This window comes from Pagrus major, chromosome 3, assembly GCF_040436345.1.
Source record: "Pagrus major chromosome 3, Pma_NU_1.0".
In the NCBI taxonomy this organism is placed as follows: domain Eukaryota; kingdom Metazoa; phylum Chordata; class Actinopteri; order Spariformes; family Sparidae; genus Pagrus; species Pagrus major.
Genome location: NC_133217.1, coordinates 11794702 through 11819936, shown reverse-complemented (window position 1 = coordinate 11819936; position 25235 = coordinate 11794702). Strand labels below are relative to the sequence as shown.

The 25235-nt window shown below is 42.0% G+C and overlaps 2 protein-coding genes and 1 long non-coding RNA gene across 4 annotated transcripts in view; 1 reads left to right on the top strand and 2 right to left on the bottom strand.

The window, feature by feature from the left end:
* Positions 1 to 991: 991 nt before the first annotated feature.
* On the bottom strand, positions 992 to 3144 carry LOC140993537 (uncharacterized). The gene is made up of 2 exons (XR_012178671.1): positions 3059 to 3144; positions 992 to 2449 (listed from the first exon to the last, which is right to left on the bottom strand). It is a non-coding gene; the product is annotated as an uncharacterized lncRNA (long non-coding RNA).
* A 5-nt stretch (positions 3145 to 3149) lies between these two features.
* On the top strand, positions 3150 to 12108 carry oxnad1 (oxidoreductase NAD-binding domain containing 1). 2 transcript variants are annotated; one of them, XM_073463009.1, is made up of 7 exons: positions 3150 to 3256; positions 3790 to 3856; positions 4013 to 4116; positions 7012 to 7153; positions 8768 to 9013; positions 9135 to 9243; positions 9471 to 12108. In XM_073463009.1, the coding sequence occupies exons 1-7, from the start codon at positions 3150 to 3152 to the stop codon at positions 9626 to 9628; spliced, it is 933 nt and encodes a 310-aa protein (XP_073319110.1). In that variant the 3' UTR covers positions 9629 to 12108. The 2 variants fall into 2 exon arrangements, with proteins under 2 accessions (XP_073319110.1, XP_073319109.1); XM_073463008.1 differs by having other exon boundaries at positions 3787 to 3856.
* Positions 12109 to 12110: 2 nt separating this feature from the next.
* rftn1a (raftlin, lipid raft linker 1a) overlaps positions 12111 to 25235 on the bottom strand; it is a 28763-nt gene continuing 15638 nt past the window's right edge. The window contains exons 3-10 of the mRNA XM_073463007.1: positions 24015 to 24198; positions 21238 to 21346; positions 16819 to 17557; positions 16529 to 16732; positions 15495 to 15604; positions 15188 to 15291; positions 14709 to 14784; positions 12111 to 14410 (exon numbers count right to left, since the gene is read on the bottom strand). Of these exons, the coding sequence (XP_073319108.1) occupies positions 13982 to 14410; positions 14709 to 14784; positions 15188 to 15291; positions 15495 to 15604; positions 16529 to 16732; positions 16819 to 17557; positions 21238 to 21346; positions 24015 to 24198 (1955 nt within the window). The 3' untranslated portion in view covers positions 12111 to 13981. The remainder of the gene's footprint in view (positions 14411 to 14708; positions 14785 to 15187; positions 15292 to 15494; positions 15605 to 16528; positions 16733 to 16818; positions 17558 to 21237; positions 21347 to 24014; positions 24199 to 25235) is intronic.

The window sequence follows — 25235 nt, the reverse complement described above, 5'->3', positions numbered from 1 at the left end:
AATGTTATACTGGACTACTTAATATTGAGAGGTGTTTCAATTTTAGTGTACTTCCTTTTTACATCTATGTTGGATCGATGATGAATCTAATGCAGTCAAATAAAAAACCACCACTGACTATATGACCTCAGTGCTAAAACATATAATCAATAAATAAATGAATGAATAGACGCCTCTTTGACAGTGCCAAAAAAAGGAACATTATTGGCTTCATAAAATCAGATTTCTATGGCAGAATAGTTGTATTGGATTGCATTAGATTGTACACTGTATACTGACTATATATTCTATATTTAGCTGCTGCTCACTGAGACACTCAATATAAACACAACAAACTGACTCATTCAGTCGTGTATAAATACTTATGTTGACTCTGATGCACACTGTTCAAACTGCGTGCAAACTACGTGTCTACGCTTGTGCTTTTGTATGCGCTGATAATTGTAATGTGCTTGCATCACGAGTCTGTCGTGTGCGTCCTGAAAGTCATTGTGTTGTGATAAACCAGAAAATCTCTATTTGTCATTGAACAACAGGTTGAACCAAGGTGTGCTAGCCATGGGAAAGACAGCAGGGAGGCAGCCAGTTGGACTGGTAGAGTCAGCTAACAACAAGCTGTCTAAGGAAATGAGTGGCTACTGTGTCCAATGACACAGACCAGGTTTACTGGCCCTCTCTCACACACTTTAAACACTGTTTACCTCACAGGTAAACACGTGCATATGTTCTTGCTCACAATGGGGGGTTACGTGTTGCAAAGTAGCAGGAAATGTACACGCTAAACAAAAACAGTTGTCTCTTCCACGAGTTCTGGACTGAGTTTCGATGCTACATTGTGTGCTCGATTTGAGGATTGCATTGTTCGGCCGCCTTTCTTCTTCGGGACTTATTAAACTATTAGTAAAGCAGCTGAAACTCACCAGAGCTCTACCTGATTTACAACACAGACGCTAAAGGTGAAACTTCAGGAATGCAGAAAGGAATCTAACACTTACTGGTTACTTTTTGTTTTTATTGTCTTTCTCTCAAGTGCTGTTTTAAAAACAGACAGACAAGAAAAACACAAGATATAAACATGCTGCGCTCCACACACACACACATGGTTGACTAGACTGTACTTAGAAGGACCTTCTATTGAAGGCTCATGACTTTAACCCACACCACTTCATGCTGCTTCTTGCTTTACTTTGAATTATTCATTCTTGTTGTATTATTTTACTGTTGCTGACCTTTCCTTGTATTGCCAGAAGTAAAGAAACAAAACCAAAACACATTTTGTGGACTTTCTGAGCTTACAATAATAAATGAATTGTATTGAAACACCCAAATTTTGCCAACAATCCCTTCATGTACTTTTAAAGTTAGATATTATTTTTCAAACATGATTGACAACATGGCACGCAGTATATCTTGTTCTAAGACATTATTGATGCAATAAAATGTAACCACAAGTTACAGCGGCATCTCACAAAGTGTTTAATGATCCTAGAACTTGACACTCACACTGACGCTGTGCAGAATATTGTGGTGTCTCCTTTTCAGCCACTATGTGTGACTGGGGGCTTTTTGCACTGCAAATTGCTTAATTTACCTTTAATGCAGCCATGTACCCACTTACTGCAAGCTGACTGAGTTGCAGAGTCACAGCAAGTGTGAGGTTTAAACTTGAATTGATCTACAGGCACTTTTCTCCACACCAACCACTGTAGTGTATCAATATTAAAACAATGATGAAAAACTGTGTCACTTTTTCAGAGAAAACAGCGATTAACATAGAAAACTCCTACCAATGCCGTTCATTAGGAGGGCCCGACTTCAAGCTCTGATATCTACAGTAAAAAATGTGAACATCCTGAAGAAGCAGCAGACTTGCTGACTTAAACGTTCTGGCTGCTTCTCACCACAAAACAGCACACACTGTGTTATTTGACCACCAGATGGAGACACATTTCATTCTTGATTATCTGTTGTGCCATCACAGGCTTGGTACGAATGAATAGGTTATATTTTTTGCCAGTGGCAACAACAAAACCAGTAGCAAAACAGTCTTAAGGTGAGTTGTATATTTGTCAAATTAAATAATAGTTAACAAAAAAATAAGGATCAGTCTCCAAGAGTAACAAGCCATTTCAGGACAGTATGGACCCAAAATATTAGGACAACTGGACCTAACCAGCTGCTAGATGAGAGACGTCATCAACACATTCAGATAGACTTTAACTTTAAAAGAAAAAACTCTGGACACACACTGTTGACACCTGAAGGATCAATACTGTCTTTGCCTACACACTTGTATTGGAAAGAATATTGCAAGTGGTAGGAAAGTGATGGAATTCTGCTCCATACTCCATCGCAGAGGCTCGGAGCCATCCAGAAGAGGGCGCTACTGCGACACACTGAATGCACAGCGCCTCATGTAGCAGAAGAAGACGTTAGCAGCAGTAAACCTCTAAGAAGAAGAAGAAGAAGACATCAGTGCTGTCATGTAATCATAATATGACCAAGGTTATCCCGAAGATACTGGCGAAAAATATGAACTTCATTTGATAAAAACAGAGCGTCATCTTATCTCGGTAAGAAAAATAGCCCAGGAGCTCGCGGTGTGCTGTTGTATTGTGTGTCTGTGTCAAATAAACCGGCATTGACTTGCTAGCAGCTTTAGCTAGTGAGCTAACCATCACCAGCATGACTGAGGAGGTCACACCAAACTCCCTTTGAAATACTCACAATAATACTGTTCGCCGCTTTTAATCAGTATGTAACTTTTTAGGCTCGGTCTGCCTTTTGTATCTTTCATCCTCGTCTTTCAAAATACACATCGGTGGGTGGCAGCGAGCATTCTCAGTTATGCTGAGGTCTTGAGGCATGTTTTTCTGTCCAGTCAGGTGGGAATTAACTGACATGAATGTACGGTTTACTAGAGCATTCCGTGAGCGGAGTTTGGTGTGCTGTGCCCTCCCACCCAGAGGGGTGACGTTTAAGCTAAACTGTATTGTTAAGGGGCCCAGCTGCTGAATCTACTGATCTACAGGTGGCTGTATGCACTGACAATATTTACTTATGTGATGCTTAGCTTGAATGACAGTTGTTAGCTGTGGCAGCTAACACCAGATGTCCCCTTCTCTTTTCTCATATCAGCCCAGGTCGCCATGAGCGTCCCGTGTTTCTTGTCCTCTGCTGCCCGAAGCTTCAGCCTGCCGTCTCCGGCCGCCGGTCTGCTCTGCTGCCGGCTGCGGGGCTCCAGCTCCGTCACAAGGTGAGCTTCATCTGGAATATACAGGCTCTGTTTATTGTGCTCTGCTGTCCTGGCTGCTCTCACCTGAGGCACTGTAGAGGTTTGTTGTCCAGCCTGATCTACTTAACTTAAAGGGTCACTTCACCCAAATCATGACACAGATTTTCTCACTTACTCTTAACATTACATAGCCATACTGACGGCTGCTACACAGATTGGGGTTTTTCAAATGTAATCCTTCCAATCTTTGAGCCCCACAAGCCAAAGACTATTTGCCTCTGTTATATGTAAATAAACATTAGTAAGTGTCCATGACCAACATCTTAAAATGTAACCACAGGTAACCAGACCTATCTGCATGGCTACACACAGCTTGCTGTGAGTTGTATTTTTTGGTGAACTGGCTCTTTAAGCTTGTTGTAGCTTGCTGGCCATAGGGGCAAAGTCCACTTGCTGTTTTTGAATGTTCTTGTCACATAATGCTGCTGTGTAGCTCTTCTGTAGAGTATTTGACAAACAAGACAACCGACCAAAGCTACCTCTTTTTTTAGTAGAAGAAATATGACCTCCAAAAGGCAAATGGACCATCTAGAGAGAACAGCGAGCAACTCCAGACAATCTGTAAGTTGATTATTTGTAGTTTTGTAGTAATTGCAACTGTTACCTGCTTCACCTTTTTAAACAGTTTTTGCCGGCAGTCAGTCCTGAGATTATTAACCCACTCCTAACTCTCTTGTGTGTGTGTGTGTTATGTGCTTGACTGGCTGCCTAACACAGGCTCTGTATCCAGCTCAAGTATGCGGCATCATGAATGAGTCAGACACGGTGAAACGTTTGAGAATAGCTGTCCACCCAGACTTCAGCTTCAAAGCAGGACAGTGGTGAGTAGATACTTACGTTCACTTTTTACCATCATATTCATAAGTATTGCACTAATGAGACTAAGAGAAGTGAGAAAGGTACTCTGGCTCAGATATGTTTTATTAAACTCATTTGTGACCTCTCCTGTTGGCACAAATGAATAAAATCGTGTTTGTGCTTCTGCTGGATGACTATGCATTTTTTTTCAAGCATGTAAAGAACATGACTGCACAGCTGAAGTCAGCACTGGTACAAAATGCATCAAAATAACACAACACTTGTCTCAGAATAAGGGCTGGCTACAGAATCTTCTGATATTTATAACTGCAAAAAAGCAACAGTGCTGTTACATAATCTATAAAGGCGGTGTTCTAACATTGTCCTATCATAATACATTTTTTTTTCTTCTTAATTTTGAAACTCCCTATATATAGTGTACTATATCCAGACATTGAATAACCAATAGACACAGTTAAAACATAATATCGCAATGAAGATGTTTCTTTTTTGGCACAAGCTCCTTATCGACCATGCTGCCAGTTATAACTCCTGTTGTTCCTGTAAAAATCACACTACATTTACAACATAGCGCTGATCTGCTCGTCAGGTTATATGAAGTTTGGAAACAGAAGTAAGACATTAAATACCACAATCTCTATGATTCGCCTGAGAAATGAACAGTGGATGGCCACGAAAATCATCAAAATCGCCCATCCCTAGTAAGAAGTCATGCTTGTAACGTGTTCACAGCATATTGTTCAGATTAAACTCCACTCAAGTCACCCACATAGTTGTAATTCTGAGTCAGAGCTGTTGGGAATTTCAGAGGCTTTCAATGTCTCCCCCACTGCCACATGTAAGTGTCAACAAACTTGTGACAAAGGCTTCAAAACCACCATAGCTGGCATGAACACAAATCAAATCTAATGGATAAAATCTCACTTGGTTCTTGTAGAACTTTTTCTTGCTTTCCCTGTTCTGCTAACATTGCGTGAATGCATCATTAGCCTTTTAAACCTATTTTAGAAGTTACCATAGTAACGCTTTCTTGATGAAACAGAAATAAGCAAAACCTGCCAAAAGTGAGTTTACTTTGTGAAACATCCCTCTGGAGTCCTTTCATAGTGCATGCAATGCTCATAGTAACCACGAGGTGGCAGCATTGTGTTTGATTTCATCAGCCCGGTGGTTTTCTCTTCTCACAAAACTTTTACAGCGAACAGGAGTTTACAGTCCTACATCACAGTCATCATGTGAACCAGCTCCAGATTCATGTTGATAAGAAGAAGGAATGTGTTTTGAAGAAATGTGTCACAACAGCTAAAGGAAGAATCAAAGCTTATGAATCAATTAGAGCTTTTTACCAAATAAGGAAGAACAACAAATATTTGGAGACGTTATAAGCTGAAGTTTGCTCTGATGTTTGTGTATAAATCCGCTGTATGCGCTGGGTTGATTGTACACTGGCAGCTTTGACGTGAAAGGCGTTTGAGACACAGTGGTTTGTTTCTGTCTGGTGAGCAATGTTGGGAAGTGTTTGAGCTTTCAAGCTAACTTCCAGCGACTCTCTTGTAATCATAACAGCGAGTTATAAACTTCTTCGATGAAGGCAGAGCTTTTTTTTCTGACTCTCAGTCTGTCAGTCAGTGTTGCCAATGTTAATTAGTGTACCCTGCACATGCAGTATATGCACAGGAGCCCATACTGTAGGTGGGCGGTAGTGAGATATAAAAACTGGCAGCCAGTTGGCCTGCGGCGCCTGATAATGAATGTAAATGGATGGAAATCCTTGAGTTTCAGTGTTTCTGAAATTCGGAAAGAAAAAGGACTGTTTAGTTGTTTGTTTCCAGGTGGGAGAGGAGGAGGAGGAGGAGGAGGGGGAGGAGGAGGTGGGTGAAACATATGTGTGCGTCTTCACAGCAGATCCATATTTATGATGCCTCTGAGGGTTTCGCAGTCAGTGTCTCTCTCTAGTGTAACAGTGGGTCATTGTATTGGTGGAACATTAGCCCAACTGTTAAGCACCGCTGTTTTCCTCTGGGGGTAGTCTGCCGTGCTTGGTGATGGACAGATGCGACCATGTGGGGTGTTAAGACTGGGACGCTTCACTTTGTTTAAACTTCAGAGCAGGCAACTTTCCATCTGGTTTGGTTTTGTTCTACTTGGTTTCTGGAACAGGCTGCCACCTTAGCTGAGGTCAGAGGGCACCACGTCACATTCATTCACACTTTGACCCTCAGTTCAGCCTGTTCTTGCTCTTGTATTAACTATTGTTTAGAGATCTGAAAAGTCAGCTATATTTACAATCAGAATAACCTAGTGTGAAAACTCAATAATGATAATAATAGTATCAATTAAATGATTGTAGATGTGTTTTACGACAACATGCAGTGCAATTGTGTTCAAACAACACACCCATGATCAGACTTCGTCTTGTCATTTTAGAGTGAAGAACAGGAACACATTTTCAACCACTTGGAGTACATGTATTTCCTTGGGATGCACAACAATATAATAAAGTATTATATCAGCCAATAAAGGCTTCAAAATTAAATATCAGCATTGGCCCGAAATGAACATTTCTGTGTGCATTTTTAAAAACCTATGTCTGCAAATGCCAGTGGACCATCATGATACGAGAAGGCATAACAATATGTTAATAACAGGAGAGACTTGGTGTTCTCTGCAATTAGATGGAAAATATGTGCATGTATTGGAAATTGGCCAAAAATAGTTTCAGCCTATTGTGCATCCCTAATATTTCTTATAACTTGTGTCAACTTTAGCCTCCACAGTGCTGTAAACATAACTTCACAGGTTGTAGTCTAGATTTGAATAAAGTTCGAGTAAACTTAAGTATTAAACTCATTGACTGATTAACTAATTGCTGAATTAACTGTGTGTTGTGTTTGCAGGGTGGATTTCTTCATCCCAGGCGTGGAGAAGGTGGGAGGTTTCTCCATGTGCTCCGGACCGGGTTTGCTGCAGAGGGAGGGTGTTGTCGAACTGGCCGTCAAATACACCAAACACCCCCCGGCGCACTGGGTCCACACCGCGGTAAGTGGAGCCATCGTATATAATACTGTTTTTATTTTCACCCGAGAGGCTTGAACAGGAAAACTCTGGTCAGTGTAGTGTTAAGGATTGACCTCAGGTTACATTAAGTAATCATCAAAGTTTTAAAGTCTACTGTAAAACAGACTTGAAGCTGGTGATTTTAAGACTGGTGAGATGTGATATATCATCTTTCACATGAAGAAGTATAATATTGAAAGCCTGAATAGACTTCTCCCGAGGTCTAAGCATACTCATAAAAATAGACTTGGTCATCTTATGATTTGGAAGGTTACATCGTTAGTGTACGCATGAGTGAGATGGTGAAATCGTGTGAAGGTGAGGGTGCCAGACGAGAGGTGTAGAAAGAAAACGAGTGATGAAAAAGGATCAGGGTGTTGAGAGATGGTGTTATCAAGGTAAGAAATGAAAACTGCCACATACTCACACCACTGGATATTCTAAAATAAGTGAAGCGCGAAAGGGAAAAAGGCAAGTCAGATGTTATTTTCTTTTATTTTGTGTGGGCACTTACCTGGAATAAAAAGTTACATTATAGGGGTTCAGTTGGTAGAGCGCATGTCCCATGTACAGAGGCTGCGTCATTCCCACTCTCTCTCTATCTCATTTCCTGTCATCTCTCCAAGCTGTTCTATGAATAAAGCCATGAAAGGCCAAAATAATACTATAAAAAAAAATAAAAAATGAATGGTCTGTGTTGTAGATCTGAAGTAGAGTTGTGATAGTTATGAAGAGAGAAGTGAAGCTGGTGTTTGTGTGTCAACAACATGGCCGGCAAGCCTACGCAGGGTAAATAAAAGTTGTGTGAATACTAAATAAAGCTGCAATAATATCATTGATGAAAGATTTGAAACTAAGTTTGCTCAGTCTTTGCGTTTTGCATAAAAAATGTGACGTCTTTGCTGCAGATTATTGTGTCATGTTCACAAGAACGTGCTCCAAAAGGTAGCTTTACTTAATCCTGCATGTGTGCGAGTATTTGTCTGAATATGAACAATGTTTGCTTCCTGCTTACCTCTCCCTTCCATTTCTGTACTCTGCATGTTTGTTTGCAGCTTCTGTGTTTGATGACGGGCCTTAATAAATAGCTTTGAGCTACTGTGCTGCATGTAAATAAATATCAGAAAGCGGTGTGATGTGTTTGAGTGTTCGGAGACTTACAGCGCTCTGCTCTGGGATTGTTTGATGATCTATTTTGTTTGATTTTGCGCTCCGACTCCTCTCTGTGAGCAGGAATAGTGTAGGGACCGTGATAGCAGATTAAGAGCGCGAACATTGTTGTGTATACTTGTGCTCATATGTGTACAAAAGCAGACGGAGGCATATTTACTGCTCCTTTTGACTTCAAAAGATTTTCTCTGTGCAACTTGTGAAGCTACTTTCACTGGTAGCAGAGCAGAGGTTTGTTGTGTGTGCATGCTGATCCATTAATGTTTTTTTCCCTTGTTTCCTGACGCTTCGATGCAGTTAAAGCTGAACCTTTCTTGTAATTTCTTTCATTTTTCAAAAGGTGCAGCTCAGCTGCTGTGCACAGAGAAATGTTAGGAGCCCTGTGTATTTAAGTTAACCAGCTCTCTCCTCCCTCCTCCCCCTCAGTGTACAGTGGGCTCCCAGGTGGCCATGCGTGTCGGTGGGGATTTCTTCTTTGACCCGTCGCCCCCTGACCCCTCTGTGGATCTGCTGCTGGTAGCTGGCGGCGTGGGGATCAATCCCTTGTACTCCATCCTGTTGCACACCACAGATCTGCTGCATCTGAACCAGGCTTCTGGTGGGCGGGACTACAACATCGGCTCTGCCCACCTCTGCTACAGTGCCAAGAACACACAGGAACTGCTCTTTAAGGTGTGCGCTTTTCAGAAACAACAGTTTCCATGTGTATATCTGCAATATTGTGACAGCTGTGTTGCAGTATGTAAGGAGAATCACTGTCACAAATGTATTAAAACCTACCCCCTGTTCCCAGAGCTCAATCATCGAGGCGTGTCAGGAGTTCCCTGACAAGTTGTCCTGTGACTTGCACGTCACGCAACAGAGCACAGATGTGGACCCGCACCTCCAGCCGTTTGTCAGCTGTAAGTAATAACCATACATACACGCACTCCTACATGCGTATACTTCTCTTTGTTTACCAGGGATGATTTAGTTACTGTCACACTCTCCCATAGTCTGTCTTTGTTGATTTATCTCTGTCATCATGTAGAACAGGCACCATCAAAGTTCCACATGAGAGACTCAGAGGGAATAGGTGTCGCAGCACTGAGTCTTGATTAATTGATTGACGTCCCTTGTATCTCTGCAGGCGGGAGAATCACTGAGGAGGAGTTGAGGGCTCATGTGGACCCGCAGAGGACTTTGTGCTTCCTGTGTGGCCCCCCGCCCATGATTGAAGCAATTTCAAAAACCCTCATGGACATGGGCCTCGCAAAAGACAGAATCCTCTTCGAGAAGTGGTGGTAGAACCTCCTACGATTCCCAGAATCCTATAGGGTTGTACTCCTGGCTTGCGTTCCTTTTTGCAGTCTTCAGGGGAGGATGTATGAGGTGTGGTGTGAATGGAGAGCAACTGACATATGGAGTATTATGGACATTAATGTGAGTGTTCAGATGCTTGAAGAAGTGGACCCTCCGATCCCTGCTGCTGCAACCTGTGCCTGATCTGTCATAGACCGCTGGGACCGCCCACTCTTCAGCTAGCAGCTGCCTCACAAACACAATAGAGATGAGTTTTATTTCTTATAATTTAAAGAGGAAGACTGAGCAAACTTTAACATCTCAACTTTGGAAAAACACTACTCAGCCATGCTGAGTAAAACACAAATCTTTGTGTATGATAAACACATTGTGAAACAGAAGTTGCACATCTTCAAATCTCATTCGAGTTTAAACGTGACTGAGGTTCTTTAAATTAATGAATATTTACTTTTAATCCAACTTTTAAATAATGTTTACGCACAAATGTTTCTATGCAAAGATGTTTTAAAGGTGCAATATGTAAGAATTTTAGTTGAAAACGTTCAAAAATTAACTAGCAACAGAATGTGAAGAAATAACAGTTTTGAGGTTATGTCAAAGATGTCCATATATTGTGTTGATGAGATATCTACTGAAGTTAGCATGCTAACCAGCTAGCCCTGGGCCTGAATACCTCCTACTCCCAGTGGTCCAAAGTTGACACCAACACTCCCCTAGTGGTCCGGCTAACTGAGCTAACAAGCTAACAGTAGCCACAGTCATGGGTGTATGAACAGAATACAGTTTGCAGCAGTTAGTAGTTACCTTGGTGAGGACTCTTGGAGTATGAATTCAAGGTGTCCAATTCTCACGTATTGCACCTTTTAAAGCAATAATTTGACATTTGGGGAAATATTCATTTTCTTCCTTGCCAAGTCTTAGATGAGATGATCAATACTACTCTTGTGCTTGTTTGCCAAACAAGAAGCTACAGCCAGTAGCTTAGCTGGTTAGCTTAGCATGAAGACTGGGCACAGGTTACACAATCCACCTACCTGCATCTCTAAAAGATACCAATAACTTGTGTTGTTTTATGGGGGGTAGGTCATGTGCCAAACTGTTTCCAAGAAGTTACCCAACCCGTACAATATGTAGTCCAGCACACAATCCCTGTAAAACTACAACTTGGTTTTACATTTTGGTTTTTGTATGATGAAATGATGAGCTTTAGGCATGACATCACCCATAAGTTTTCTTAAGACCATTGTGAAGCTCAGTGTGGTGGCTCTGGCCATCACCTTCTTGGCAGTGCCAGACTGTGCTTCACTCCTTGCCAACCCAAAATTGTTTATAGATGGAGCGGAAGTGTAGTTGAGGCCAGCAGCTGCCTATCATTTAAAGCTCCCTGCCTTTTAATTATGCATAACTTTAAGCCTTAATGTAATTAAATTGAGATGTATACAAATTCTCCCTCTGTACAGTTGACACGTACAAGGAAATTAGCAATACCAAAACTGTTCTTTGTACCAGGCTGTAAACATGTTTAATCTACCGTTAAGTTGGGAATTTCAATATAGGGCAATATGTGGATTGACTCACCTTTGGAGCCAGCCTCAATGGCCATACGAATAACTGCAGTTTCTGGAGCTTCTGCACTGGCTTCATTTTTCAACCCTAATTGGCTTCAGGCAGAACATTTGAAACGAGCTTTAGCGCTTTATTTAGTGGACAGATGCAAGTGTGTTGTCGATCATCTTATCAAACTCTCGGCAAGAAAGCAAAAAAGGAAAGCGTATTTCCTAAAATGTCAAACAATTGCTTGAAAAGCCCTTGAATTACAGATGCATTGAAGCTCAGTACTGTTATTTTACACTGTACATATGTGTTTTAAGGAGTGACTCATTCTCTTCTATCAAAATACCTCTGCTAATTTGAAATAATGTGTTCTTGGTGTTATACTATGTGTTTATATACTTAGTGAAATTACTCAGAGCTATTTATTTGCAGGAGTGAGGATTTTAGAGATTGGCTGATAAGTTTGAGTTTCATTGGAGCGATTGTTTTTCACATTTTACTCACATGCAAACTTCACGCCAAGTGTAGAAACTTAACAATCTCCCACATATTGGCTAGTGTCCCCGCCCGTTTTACTCACTCTCACACTGTTACATGCATACACCGCGCCTCTCTCACACACACACTTTGACTCAATCACATACATCCACATACCCATAAACGGTTTCTCATCCCGGGGTGGAGTGAGTATCCCATGGTGCACTGTAATGGAACCTCCAGGTGGTCTCTGATTGGCTTGGATCACTGAACATCCCTCAGAGATGCTTGCGAGCTCCTTGTAGTTGTCTCTCAGTGGGGGGTTGCGCTTTTGAGACTCATTTTCGAGTTGTTTCTGCATTTCTTCCTCATATGAGGAAAACTGTTTATGCCAGTAACGTGAGACTTAAAGGAAATAAAAGAAATTGAGTCAATCTGTTTTCAAACACTTTATTGACCTCTGCTTTCATATAAAGACTTACATGTCGCACTACTTACACACAACACAAGGAGGTGGTCCAGGGAATAAGTAATAAATAGTTGATTTCTAATTTACACATTTTCTGAAAAGGAAATTACAAGAAGCATTTTTTCACCTGCCCCTCATATCTAACCAAGCAGACTATTGAGGTTTGATTCAATCAGGTCCATTACACTGGAGATGAATGGACATAATGTGTCTTTCGAGAAGCAATGTCCCAGTTAGTCTGAATAATAGACCTCACTGTTGTCAGTTTCCATAGGAACCTTTTTCTGCTGAAGAAATGGTCCCTAAGAAAACCGCGACCGTGAGTTCTGTGGATTATCTCGAGGCGGGCTGCTCAAAGTCAGCCCGCCATATGGTTCAATTTGACCCACTAGATGTTCCTAGCAAAAGAATAATTAAATGAATTTCAGACACTATAATGTTTATGCTGTTTTATTTTTGTAGGATCCCTAATTGTTAATTATTTATCATAGTCTGAGCATGGCGGGCAAAGTGACAAGTCAATCAGTTAAGGGAACTTCTTCATTCTAACATCCAATTGGTGTTAAAATGCAAGTTTCAGTTTTTGTCTGGTTTGGTTGCCCATGATTTAAAATATCTGGGATATTGGCTCTGGGAAAAGATGTTTCTGGTTTTGTTTTATGTAAGGAACACCACAAACACAATTCCTTGCACCTCCATCGTACTGAGGTGAAGATAAGTAAGATGGATATCTCAAATCTGGCCAAATAAAACCAAAACTAGCAAGATTCTGCTAGTGAAAGCTGTTTTAAGTGCTGTCAATTTAGCCAACTTCCTGTCCGTTTTGCAGTTAGCAATCCCCTCCCTCCTCTCTACGTCACCGCATGAACGCATAGCAGTAATTGCCAGACATAGCAGCAAACAAGTGGATCCTACGCTCTGTATATTCAAGAAGAGACGGGACCACCTCGTTATATAGTTCTATGTCCTGATTGGATAAAGTGGGCAGGCATACCAGAAAATGTCTTTTCTCTTTTACTGCATGAGCAGGGGGAGGAGGGACATGGGTTACTAACCCAACACTAACAGTGATTATTATCGGAATATAGAGCTATTTAACACTTATTTTAATTAGAAAATAACACTTACAGCAGCTTTAAGTTGTGACAAAGATGAGTTTTGAGTGAGTGTGAACTCTCTGCGGGGAAGAAAATACAGTATGCAATGAAGACAAAGTTTCAAAATTACCTAAAAAATGTTTTCTGTACTGCAATTTCTTTTTAATTATCAGCCACTTAAACATTTAAACCAATACTGAAATACATATTGTATCTGTGATAAGCTGAAACTGGCCAATGCAAGCCATCTATCAGGTTCTAATGCAGTGCACTACACACTTTGTTGACTTTTTCCTTCTCTTGTTTCTATCTTAAATTAGATACTTTACATATAAAAATACAGCGAGCCCAGTGAAATCAGTACTCCCTTCTTAACAGTCCTATTACAAGAAAGTATTAAAATACAACAATGGGCAAGAAAATAATACTTAAGGCTTGGACTGGAGACTTGCTCTAGGTCGTACTCTATAGCCGTGTACCGTTTCATGTCGTTTCATATAAGGATACATCAAATAGCAACACTGACCCGAAGCAGAGAACTGCACAACACTTTCCCATTGATGGGAGCTACAACCTCAAAGACTAAAGGGTGTCAACGCCCTAACCAGAGCAGACTGAAGCAAAGGTAACGGTATGACCGACTATATCTGGGTTCCAGATCAACACAATGTTACTTTAAAAGGCATTTCAAATAAACTAAACAGGCCTCAGCTCCCTCTTGCCTGCTTTGTGCCCAATGTGTCAACAGACGCCAGAAAACAGCTGCTGTTTGATCCGCTCTTCCGTCTTCACCTCCTCCTTGACCCCTCTGTCATCTCTCTGACACACATCCGTCCATCTCACCGACTTCTCCTGCCTGGACGCTGGGATCGCGTCAACATCGGTTTCCTCTTCCTGCTCTTCAACAGACACCCTGCTCCCCGATAGGAACAAGTAGCCCTTTTGATGCAGAGCATCCTCTTCGTCCTCCTCTCCTCCTTGCTGAGGGCTCGCTCCTTCGCTCCTTCCGCTGTCCCTGCTCTTCCTCCTCAGTGGCTCTTCTTCCTCTTCCTCTTTTGAGGTTCTTGTTAACCTGTCCATCTCTGTCTCCATCACAGGGGACGTGTTCTCTCTCTCGTCCTCTCCGGAAGATTTCTTCTTTGCCTTGCTGCGACCCCTGAGGTTCAACATCTGAAACCAAATAGATGCGTTTGAGACAGTTTTGTGCTTTTTCTTTCCATCTCTCCAGACACCTGACAAACCACAACAAAGTGTCTTTCATTGATGCCTCTTTCCTGTACAGTTTGAGGTCGACCATTTAACTATTATTAGACTCCTCCTGAGCTGGTTTATATTTGCTGTACATCCCATATTTAGCAACATGACTTTATAATGGCACCGTCTCTGACATAAAGTCACGTATCCTAAAGGCACGACAGAGACAAGTGACAGCTGTGCCGCGAAGATGGAAGACAAAGGGGGAACAAACCTTGAAGTCTTTTCTCTTGCGTTGCAAAACAGGTCTCTGAAGGAAGAGGATTTGCTTAGTCGACAAACTCCCGTCACTACAGAAAGAAAAGAGCAGCACTTTTACTACTGATACTTGTTATGTTACAATCTGAGGAGCTTGCACATCGCTACGTATATTGAAATCCGATTTCTGTTGGCAGCGGTGTGCAAAGTGACAGGTTACAAGACAAAAGCACATGAGCCACTTTGTTGTTCGCAGCTCCGCCGGATTTCAAAAGCGGTTTCATGTTGAGATGAGCATATGATCACGATTTGTCAGATCTCGAACCATCTGTCCCGTGTACAAAAGCTACTACTGTCAGTCCTAATCCCAAAAAGAATGGGACAGGCAGGTAATTAATCCTCACTGAGTTTTGGTGATGTTATTGAAAGTGATTTAATTTAAAGTAAATACAGGTTTATTAGAGATGTGAGTTTATTTCTGGGCGTCTTGTGTACCTGTTGGTCTTGACAATCGGTGTGGGTAACACACACATCAGCCTCCATCCATATGGAGCCAGAGACTGGAGCAAGGGGATGTAGTCTGCCTTCACCACGACACCCTGGACAGGATAAATACACAGAAATTCAAACACATTACCTCACGCGTGCAGGTTGGCAAATTTAAGCTTAGCCACAAGCTCGCACGCCACTTTCCCTCATCTCCACTCTTATGCAGTGTTTGACAGAAGCTTAAGCCTTCAGTCACAAAGGATTTCTCAAAGTGCACATCTTCTGCAGAGTGTTAAAAACCCTTCAGACCCACATCAACAACTGTCCACTGCTCAACCACGATGGCGTCGTAGGAGGCGTTTGTCGTCTCCTCTGCAGAGCTCTGGAAGATGAACACGCTATCCACAGATGAAACCCCGTTGTCTGCAGAAACAGGACAAATTAAAGTCAGAGTCAGATAAACAGAGGAGGATATATGGGATTCAAACAGGAGTTACAAGCTCATCTCTGCTCTCCAATCTCTCACTATTGATCCCTCGGTTCCCTTTGGCTTAAGCCTACTTATTCCATGGCTGAATGAACAGTGACTTATGGTGTAAGCTGTGGACTTGCGGCACATAACTCCACGTATACCATCCATTACCAGCAGTGAAGTGGAGATCTACAGCCTGAGCAGCTTTTTCCTCTTGTCATGAACTCAAACAGTGAAACTTCTTAGAGTCCAGGGATAAGGTGAAACATTTACTTTAAAGCTGCAATAATCAATATTTTTATATGAACAACAGATCAAATGACTATTCAATGTGAAATTGGTTATCCATAGTGATGAACCCACAGATATCATCACCCAACTCTGCAGCTCCCCTTAAATTCACAGAGCATTTTGGCTTCTTTCAGCTCGTTTTGGTTTTAAGGCACACTGTGATACCGTTTTGGTTAAGTTTCTCTGTTTTTCATGAACCTTGTGTTTTCAGGAAAAGTTCTGACGAACCAACTATCGACTTCCTGTTCAGCAACAGTCAGCTGACAGACGAAGTTAACGACTCGCTAGTGAACATAGAGGATCATTTAGCAGCCAAAGAGCCAGATATTTGACTCAGCAGTTGGTGGAAACATTGCTATGTATCTGCTATGTTGGTGAACTTGACTACAAACAGTCTTGACAATGATAATCTTTGAAGGAATCTGAAAATCCACAATGGGGGAAGCTATCATATTTAGCTGTGCCTGCCAACACAGAAGAAGACATTACATGCCATGTTCTGTTTCACTTGATTGTGGCAGTAAATTAAAGTTGCACACTGTCATGATCAGTAATTATTTAATTGCTATGGCCATGAAACATACCGTTTTCGTCTTCAACGTAGAAAAACCCGTCGATGAGGTGCGCGCCACTGGTGAAATGCTGAGTCATGTGGTCAAGCCAGTGTGTGTCAACTTCTGTGATGAGCCCTGCTTCCCTTTGTACTTGCAGTGGCACCCTGAGTGAGTAGAACCTCAGAGAAGTGTTGATCTCCTCTGTGTGGTTGTACAAGGCAAAGAGCTGCATCCCTACAGAAACACAGACAATAAACAGAATGGTCTGTTAGACGCCACTTTGAATAATGATGATCCATTCAGTGAATCTGGTTACTTACTAGCCTGCGCTGGTGGTGAAGATGAATTCTTATCTTTCTCAGAACTCTTGAGCCGGATGTGGTTGTTGTTGTGTGTCGTCATTCTGCTTTGCCCATCTGTACAGGTAGAGCTGGACTTTCTTTCATGGTTTCGATCCAGCTCTGGAGAGCTGAGCCAGCTGTCCGAGCTTGAACTTTGTCTTTCTCTCTGGTGAGAAAGGTTAAAGTGTTTGAGGTCTGGCAGCTGGCCCTTCGGCTGTCTTGTTACACCTGCAGCTTCTGCAGGGCTTGGACACAGCTGGTTCACTTGGACGTCTGCTTGGTTTAGATTTGGACACCACTGAACTGTATCTACACTGGGTTTGCTGTGATCTTGAGGTTGGTTTGGTGACTCTAGTGACTCTTTGAGGCTGATGTGTAAGGTCTGGATTTGCTCATTCGACTCCCCCTGGTTGAGCTCTAAACTCTGGATGGGTTTCAGAGGGATGAAGTCCAGTTCTCGTGGCAGCAAAGGCTTGTTCTGTTCTGCGTCTTCATGAGGTTGGAAGGGGTGATGTTCTGGTTCTATGTCGTTATGATACGCCTCTGCAGGATCTGTTGGGCTGGTGTTGGCACTGAAAGGGTGTCGATGTATGGGTGAAGGGCTTGAATGTAAGGAGGACAACTCTTCAGGGTCCCATTGTCCCAAGAAGCAGGGTCCTCCGCCTGGCTGCTGGAGAAAGCCCACAAACATCACCCCTTGTTCTGCTACATCCTGGATCTGCAGGCGTAACACACACACACACACACACACACACACACACACACATACAATATTAATATCCATACACACCAATAAAGTCTATTAAAATAAATCTGAGTGACACATAAATATAAAAGGACATCATTCGCAGTGCCACAAATAAATTTGCAGCCTCTTCTTCTCGTCAGACAAACAAAACCTCATTTACACACAAACAAAGGCTGACGTACGCGGAGTAGATATTCTGCAAAATAACAACCTACCTAATCATCTGCAAAGATCAAATATTCAAATGACAAAAGGACCTCATTATCTCAACGCATCCGTGTGTGCACATGTGTGTGACAGCGCGCACGCGTCTGTGTGTATGTGTGTGTGTAGCGCTCCCTCCCGCGGAGCTCTGGTGGTTAATTGTCAGTTGATATTTGGGCTGTCAGTTTTAGACAGGCTCAACGGGAGAGAAATCAGATCGCAAACTACCACCAAACAATAATGAGGCACATCTTCCCCTATTACCCACTGCTTTTCACACCTCACTCATCCACACACACTCATCACATACTGTATATAGAAACCGTCTCTCCATTACCCTCCAACACACTTGCGCAGTTTTATTACACGAGTTTGTCTGGAGACAGATTGAGAGTGGGTGGGCTAGCGAGCGCTGAAGAAATAGAAGTATAGAATTTCAAAACCGAACACACACTTTCTCACACACCAGCCTGTCACTCTGTCTGCCCGGTACTGCTCCTGGGTCCTTATCTCGAACTCTCTTCTGGCAGCTTGTGATCTGATTGGTTATTCATGTCACGCTGCCGGAGCCTATCACATTATACTCAGTGATGTGCATTTCCATCCAATCAGGTTTCCCTTTGTGCTCTATGGGTGTTCAGATGCAAATCTATTCAATAGAGCACATTTTCATTTCCCATTGTAGGACTGCTTGCGAATTCATGAGCAGGGAGACTAAAATTGAGTTTTACAGCTGATAAAATGCCAGTGATGACGCTGTGGTTGGCAGGGTATCTTTGGGTTAAGTCAAACTATAGTTTATGATAACTTCTGTAATCTTACATTCATTATAATGCTTCTTTTGTTACAGGATAGTGCCACATGAGATGCAACCAGTGGGAATCCAGCATTGTTAAAAATCCTTCCAAATAGGTAAATTTGCAAAAATTTAAAATGGAAAACCCAGAGTCAAATTTCCTCCATTTGAATTGGAGAAGCTCTGCGTGTCAGGACAAGAACAGGCAGGGTTACCATATGGCACAGACAGGCAATTATAGGCAGTTGCCTGTAGCCTTTGAGCCCGGTAATGTTTCCTTCACTGTCACAGCAGTGGAGTGCCAACATTAGCGGCACACGGAGACAGAGAAGGAGGGAGGGGTGGATTCTACGTCGATCGCTTTTGTTAAAAAAACACTGATTTAGCACTGCACTCCTAGAACTCAGTGGGACTAATTTTACAGGTGCGAAAAGCAATTCTGGAGGAAGATAGTTGATTGTTGAGTCTCAAATCCAGGTTGTCAAAAACTGACGCTTTGGGCAAGTACGTCTGGCCAGCCACCAACTAAAAGCATCAGTATTTGACGACCTGGGAATGAGACTCAACAATCCACTATCTTACAGATTGCACTTTAAAAAAAGAATTAAAAATTAAGAAATTATGAGAGAAGCGAGAAACTTACAAAAAAATCTTCTCAAAAATGTACTTTTTACAGATTAAAGGGCAACTGCACCAATTCAGGTCTTGTGACGTACTACTGCATATGTGAAAAAAAGTAGTATAAAGCCTTTTGTGGCTCCAGAGGGGGCTGCATGTAATCTGATAAATTGCCTCCAGTGATGTCATTATGATGCCTCCAGCATTGTGGGTAATGTCAAAGCCAGGTTTTGAAAAGGAAGAATAATACATGGAATAAAAAAGGCGATATCTCTGGTTCTGCTGTATCGATTTTGATCAGCTGTCCATAATGAGTCCAACAGTGTTATTGGTGTACAATTCTAGACCACTGGATTGTTTTTCAAAACATGGTTACATTGGGTACATTACCTGCAATGACACTTAGCCACAGAGTGGCATCACTGGAGGTAGTTTATGAGATTACATTTAGCTTCCTCTGCTGCCGCAAAAAAGCTTTTTACTATTTTTTTCACATATGCTGGAGTACACTGCAAGACCACTAAACACACATTAATGTGTAAAATTGGTTTGTCATTAAGAGTAGACATGACCTACTACCCACTATATGAAATGGACCATTCCACCACATGACCATGAGCAATAAGGACAGACATATTAAATATTTAAACCCTGCAGACATACAGTATAACATTTCCAAAGTGGTGCTAAGAGACAAAATAATGAGAACTCTCCAACAAGAGATTTGATGTCGAGGAGATGCGATCCACCTGCCTGTAGTCTGTGACCTCATCTCCTTCTCTCTACAAGGTTATCAAACACAACACACTCTCTAGGGATACACTTGATTTAATACAGCGGATCAGTATGAACACAAATACTGACCTCGTTAAGCCATGATGGAACAAATCCACTTTCTTGGCCAGTGTCATTATAAAATTCAGTGTTTCTGCCTTCAGCGGCACTTATTTAAGTAACAACTGGCCTCCTTGTGTCACTTACCTCACAGTGGGTCATTGCTTTTACAGCCCTATTGACTAGCTGTCTTATCTTAGTTAAATGGAAACACCTACTTCCTACTATATCAGGCTCAAAGACATTCTCTTTTTTTCTTTTACTGTAAATTACAAAAGATAACAGTTTCAATCAGTGTCTCATATCTTTCAATGAGACCTGGTTGCCTCTTTCAAACTAACTCACTGGGGTCTCACTTCAATTTGATGATGATGTGGTTCTATTCTAGTATCATTATTATTCATTACTGTATTAATGTTGTCCTAACTCCCACTCACCATCTTTATTTCCTGCCTCGTGGGTGGCTTCACATGTCTATAGGATGACATGTGATAGGGTTCTAGCATGTGGGAATGGTAGGGTATTGTGGAAGGCTGCCATTTGCTTCCTATATTATTGGAAACATATTGCACAGGTCCATTTTCTAGTGTCATTTTAAACCTGCCTGGCTATGCTCATGTTAAATGAATTTTTAAAAAAGGAAAGAATAACTGGCCGCCATCTCAGCTCTCTGCAGTGAAGTACACACAGTTTAAATTTGGGGCAAAAAAGAGCCCTGGTTATCGGATCTGCACCTGTAGATACCCCCAGTTGAGATATCAGAATCAGTACTGGGGAGAAAAGTTGGATGGGTGCAGCCCTACTACTCTCACACTGGATGCAACAAATAAGTGTGGATTTAAAATAATTCTCCTGTCCACCTTTCTTGTTTTAGTTGAATCATTCAGTGTCCTTCAGTCAGATTTGCTGTTGCATGTTTTCACCAGAAGGCCTTTCATCGAAACAATTTTAGCAATGTTGAGCCCTCTATCCTGCGTAGGTTGCTAATCATTAAGGCCAAGAATCTTTTTTGACCTCCCTTACAGTCAAAAAAAGAAGTATTTGTAGAGGATTGATTGCAAAAACCACAAAGAGCAAACATTGTTCTTACCTCAAGCTTCAGGCATCTATATTTGAAGCCAAATCCAATAAAAGTTAATCACATTTGACCAAACCAGCTTTGTTGGCATGGCTGACTGTTGGGGACTGTTGAACTCACCCTCTTGACATAGCTCTGGATCACCTCAGGGTCAGCAGACTGGTGACCTGCCACACACACATCTGTCTCCAGACGTTGCCTTCCCCACCTCAGTTGGCTTTTCTCTGAACTAGAGGATGAAAAAGAATTTTAAACAAATATTCAGCAAAAAGCATCAATCATATGTCATTTACTTCAGTTGGATTCTGTTCTTGTGAACCAGAAAATGTGAAATGGTCTCGTACTGTTGTGACATTACCCTGGACTGTTCCCTTTAGGTTCGTTTGCTGTCCATTATCACCAGAGCACTTCCATCACCCGGTAACATTACAGTCTAAACGAGCCTCGGCTCTATAGATTCTGGCAGACGCGCTCGTGTTCACGAGCACTCATTGACCCAGAATGATCACAGCAGAAACATAATGTCAATTCTAGTACAGGGTGAATTTTCCATTAAAGGATAGCACACTTTCACGGAAAGCACAATAGACTTATTAGAGGAGGAAAAAAAGGGAGCAAATTTCCTTCTGCTCCCACTGCAAGACACCATCATAAAAGCAGTATTCAGATACGCCTCTTCAGATTTGGATTGAGGTCAGTGGGAAGGCCGTGGTAATATCTTGTGCTCTGAGGCGTGAGTGACATTCTCAGCTAGATTTGAAACAGTGGATCTGTCAGATTTTTTTCCCTTTCATTTTTCGGGTTTTTGATGAAAGGGGATGGCGGTGATGGGGACATAAAAGGCGGAGTAAAGGGGACGAAGGGGGGTGCGGAGGACAAAAGAAAAGGGGGGGACGGCCATCACTGAAGTAAGCAGATGAAAGGATGGAGAGATGGTTTCTCTCTTTCAGCGTGCCGTTCCCCTCTGGTGAGCACTGGTGATGCAATCAGCCGTCTCCACGGTGACAGGTGCCAGGAAGCAGCAGGACCACTTGGCAGGAGGGGCATCAAAGGCGCAGCCCGGCACCTGCCTGTGCGCTAGAGTGTGTGTGTCAGCGTTTGTGTGTGAGAGAGTGTGTGTAACATACGCTATTCCTAGAAGAAAAAAAGAGGATGCCCCAAACTGTACGCCAATGTAATTACTCTAATTGCAAAGAGTAACTGACACCAATAGAAGGTTACACATGGTTGTCTGAGTGAGAAGACACAAAGAATGATCCACATGGGCCCCATCTGTATACGACAGAGGCATATCTTCATCCAAATTTGGGGATGCAGGATATTTATCGGGCCGATAATTATTGGTCGAATAATGGGAGATTTATATTATAGCTATCATTCAATAATAAAAGTAAGGTTGATGAATATTGTTGATAATTCAAATTGCTTCCATTTACCTAACAAGCTCACTATCTACACACTCCAAAACAGTAGGTGTCAGTATGCACCTGAAGAGGAAGAAGTAGAAGAAGAATCAGAAGATGATGAAGACAAAGAAGACGAAGAAGACAAAGAAGGAATTTAAAAAGTGTAAAATTATCGGTTATCTTGTTGGTATCGGCCATGAGAGGCAGGTGATTATCGGTTATTGGTTTCAGCTGAAAAATATCCTTATCATGCATCCCTATCCAAATTATCATTCAGTTCTGGTAAACTGATGTCAGTTATGTTGGAGATAAAGGAGTTCATGTGATCTATTGTAGATCACTCACATACGTTTTGTAAATTTCAAAATGTGTGTGTTTTAGTCCTACAATAATTACAAGAATATAAGACATGTGCTTTTTTTGTAATTTCTCTCAAATAAATTTACTAGAGAGCGATATATTTGTAAATTTAATTTTAAAAAACTGAAAAGACAATGGATAGTAAAAATCCAGACTAACATCAGGCCATACTTACATACCGACATCCAGTTTGTTTCACTTCCAGGTTTAAGTAAATACATCCAAGATATGTGTTGAAATTTTAGAATCAATTTCAGTTTGTCCAATCATATTGTGTATCACTATAAAACTGTAATGTTAGCTATGAAGTTGTATAATGCTAACGTTAGCTGTTGTCTAATGGAAACTATTAGGTTATCAAATATGTTGTTTCATGTTGAAATATGGCCTGATGTCCCTCCAGATTTTCACTATCCATTGTCTTTTTTCATTTGCTTATCAAGAAAGTGGTGGAATGATAATAATTTGTCAGATTCAGAAGTTGATGGCGCAGGATTAAAAGTTCATGGATCACCACAGTCATTATTATCCATCCTCAGGCGATAATGAATGTGTGCCAAATCTTGTGCCAGTCCATCTGGTCGAAGTTGAGATATTTCACAGGTTAAGTGAAAACCTTGACCTGCTGGCGGCACCAGATGTCAGATCAGAGGATCACCAGGGTCATTAGTCATGAAATGATTTCTGTTTGGACACGTGTCAGTAACTCCCACGATGAGATGCTGAGAGCTGATAGAAGGGAGGTATGAAAATAATGCTTTGCTCAAACATGGAGGAGAGTATTGTAAGTTTCATAGTCACCAAAGAACAACTGCGTGACAGCAGAGATGCACAGTGTATAGTGTAGTCAGAGTATAGTGTATTATCATGTATAGTCAAAAGTGAAAGAATTGGAACAGTGGGCTAAAATTAGCCATTTTTTTGTGGCTGACTCATCTGCAATTAATTTTACATCAAGCGAAGGAGGTGAGGTGCAGAGCTTGTGATAATGGGTCTCAACTGGTTTTCATGTCAAAACAATGAAGTGGCAAAAGTTGCTACTTTGAATCATCTCAATTATTTTAATCAATCTGCTGCATACATCATTACAGTCAGAGATGCTGAAGACAAGGGTGTGTTTAGTTTGCGTACCTTGGCGTCTCTCGGACCAGCACGGCCCGGTGGAGCTGGCGCTGGATGTGTGCGTGCCGAGGGCCGCAGGAGTGGACAAACGGGTGGACGGCGACCAGGACAAAACCCTGCGCGTAGAGTTCCCTGACCTGAACCGGTAGCTCTCTTACCGAGGAGAGACAAAGCACCGACGACACCGGCACCTCTGGAGGGAGGAGAATGGGTGAGAGGGGAGGGAGAAAAACATGGTTAGACAAGAAGGGGTAATGGGAAATGGTCAAGACAAGGACATGACAGGTTGCTAAAGGGGCAGGGAGGAGTAGAGGGGAGCTATTTAGTAGTGGGTAAAAGCTGGAACAAAGAGACAGAAGAGGGGAGAGAGAGAAAGAGGGACAAAGGGTGTGAAGAAACAAAGACAGAGCATGTTTCATTATGGTAATTCCCCACTGAACAACAACACATGGCATCGTCACGCTAAATCTGAAACTGATTACACCAGAACTATTAACCTCAGTCTGGAAAACACACACACATGATGCTGGCATACACAAGTGTGCACAAGACATGCACCTACACGAATACAGTTGAATTTAATCCAAAATGCACACACACATACATCAAAAGCTTGGAAAGACAATGCTATCACAGTGCCTGTTTGGGTGTGTGGTATTAGCCGCAATCGCTAACACAGAGTCGGCTCCCTTATTACCAAACACAATGGAAAGAAAACCCCTTTACTTCAATGGAAATGGTTAGCGGAGCTTATCGTATGGCAGCAAACTGTCAACGGCAAATACGCCAGGGAGAGTGCAATGTTTGTGAGAACCGCCCTCTCGGGGTCGGACCATTGTGGTAAAGCCCTCTCTCCGTTCATGGGCTTTTAAGGGAACACGTGCATGTACGCCTGTGTGTTTCTGTATCGCTGAGTGAAGCCAGGTGTGTGTGAGAGAGAAGAGGAGGCATGGAAAAAGAGATGGGAGAAGAAAAGGGAGACAGAAAGAGAGAGGGAGAGAGAGAGGCAGTTAGCAGAGCAGTGTTGGAGAGAGAGAGATGAGGCTGTCTGTTTGTGCCTGAATGCTTGTCATCCTTTTCCATTCAATCTCATTTGCATGGGTCTGGAGAAGAGAAAATAACCTGAATAAATTAACTAGACACACACAAAAACACACACACACACACACAAACACACAGGGAAAAAAAAAGATGCGCAAGCCATCTCATTTTCAATTTGTTCTCCATCAT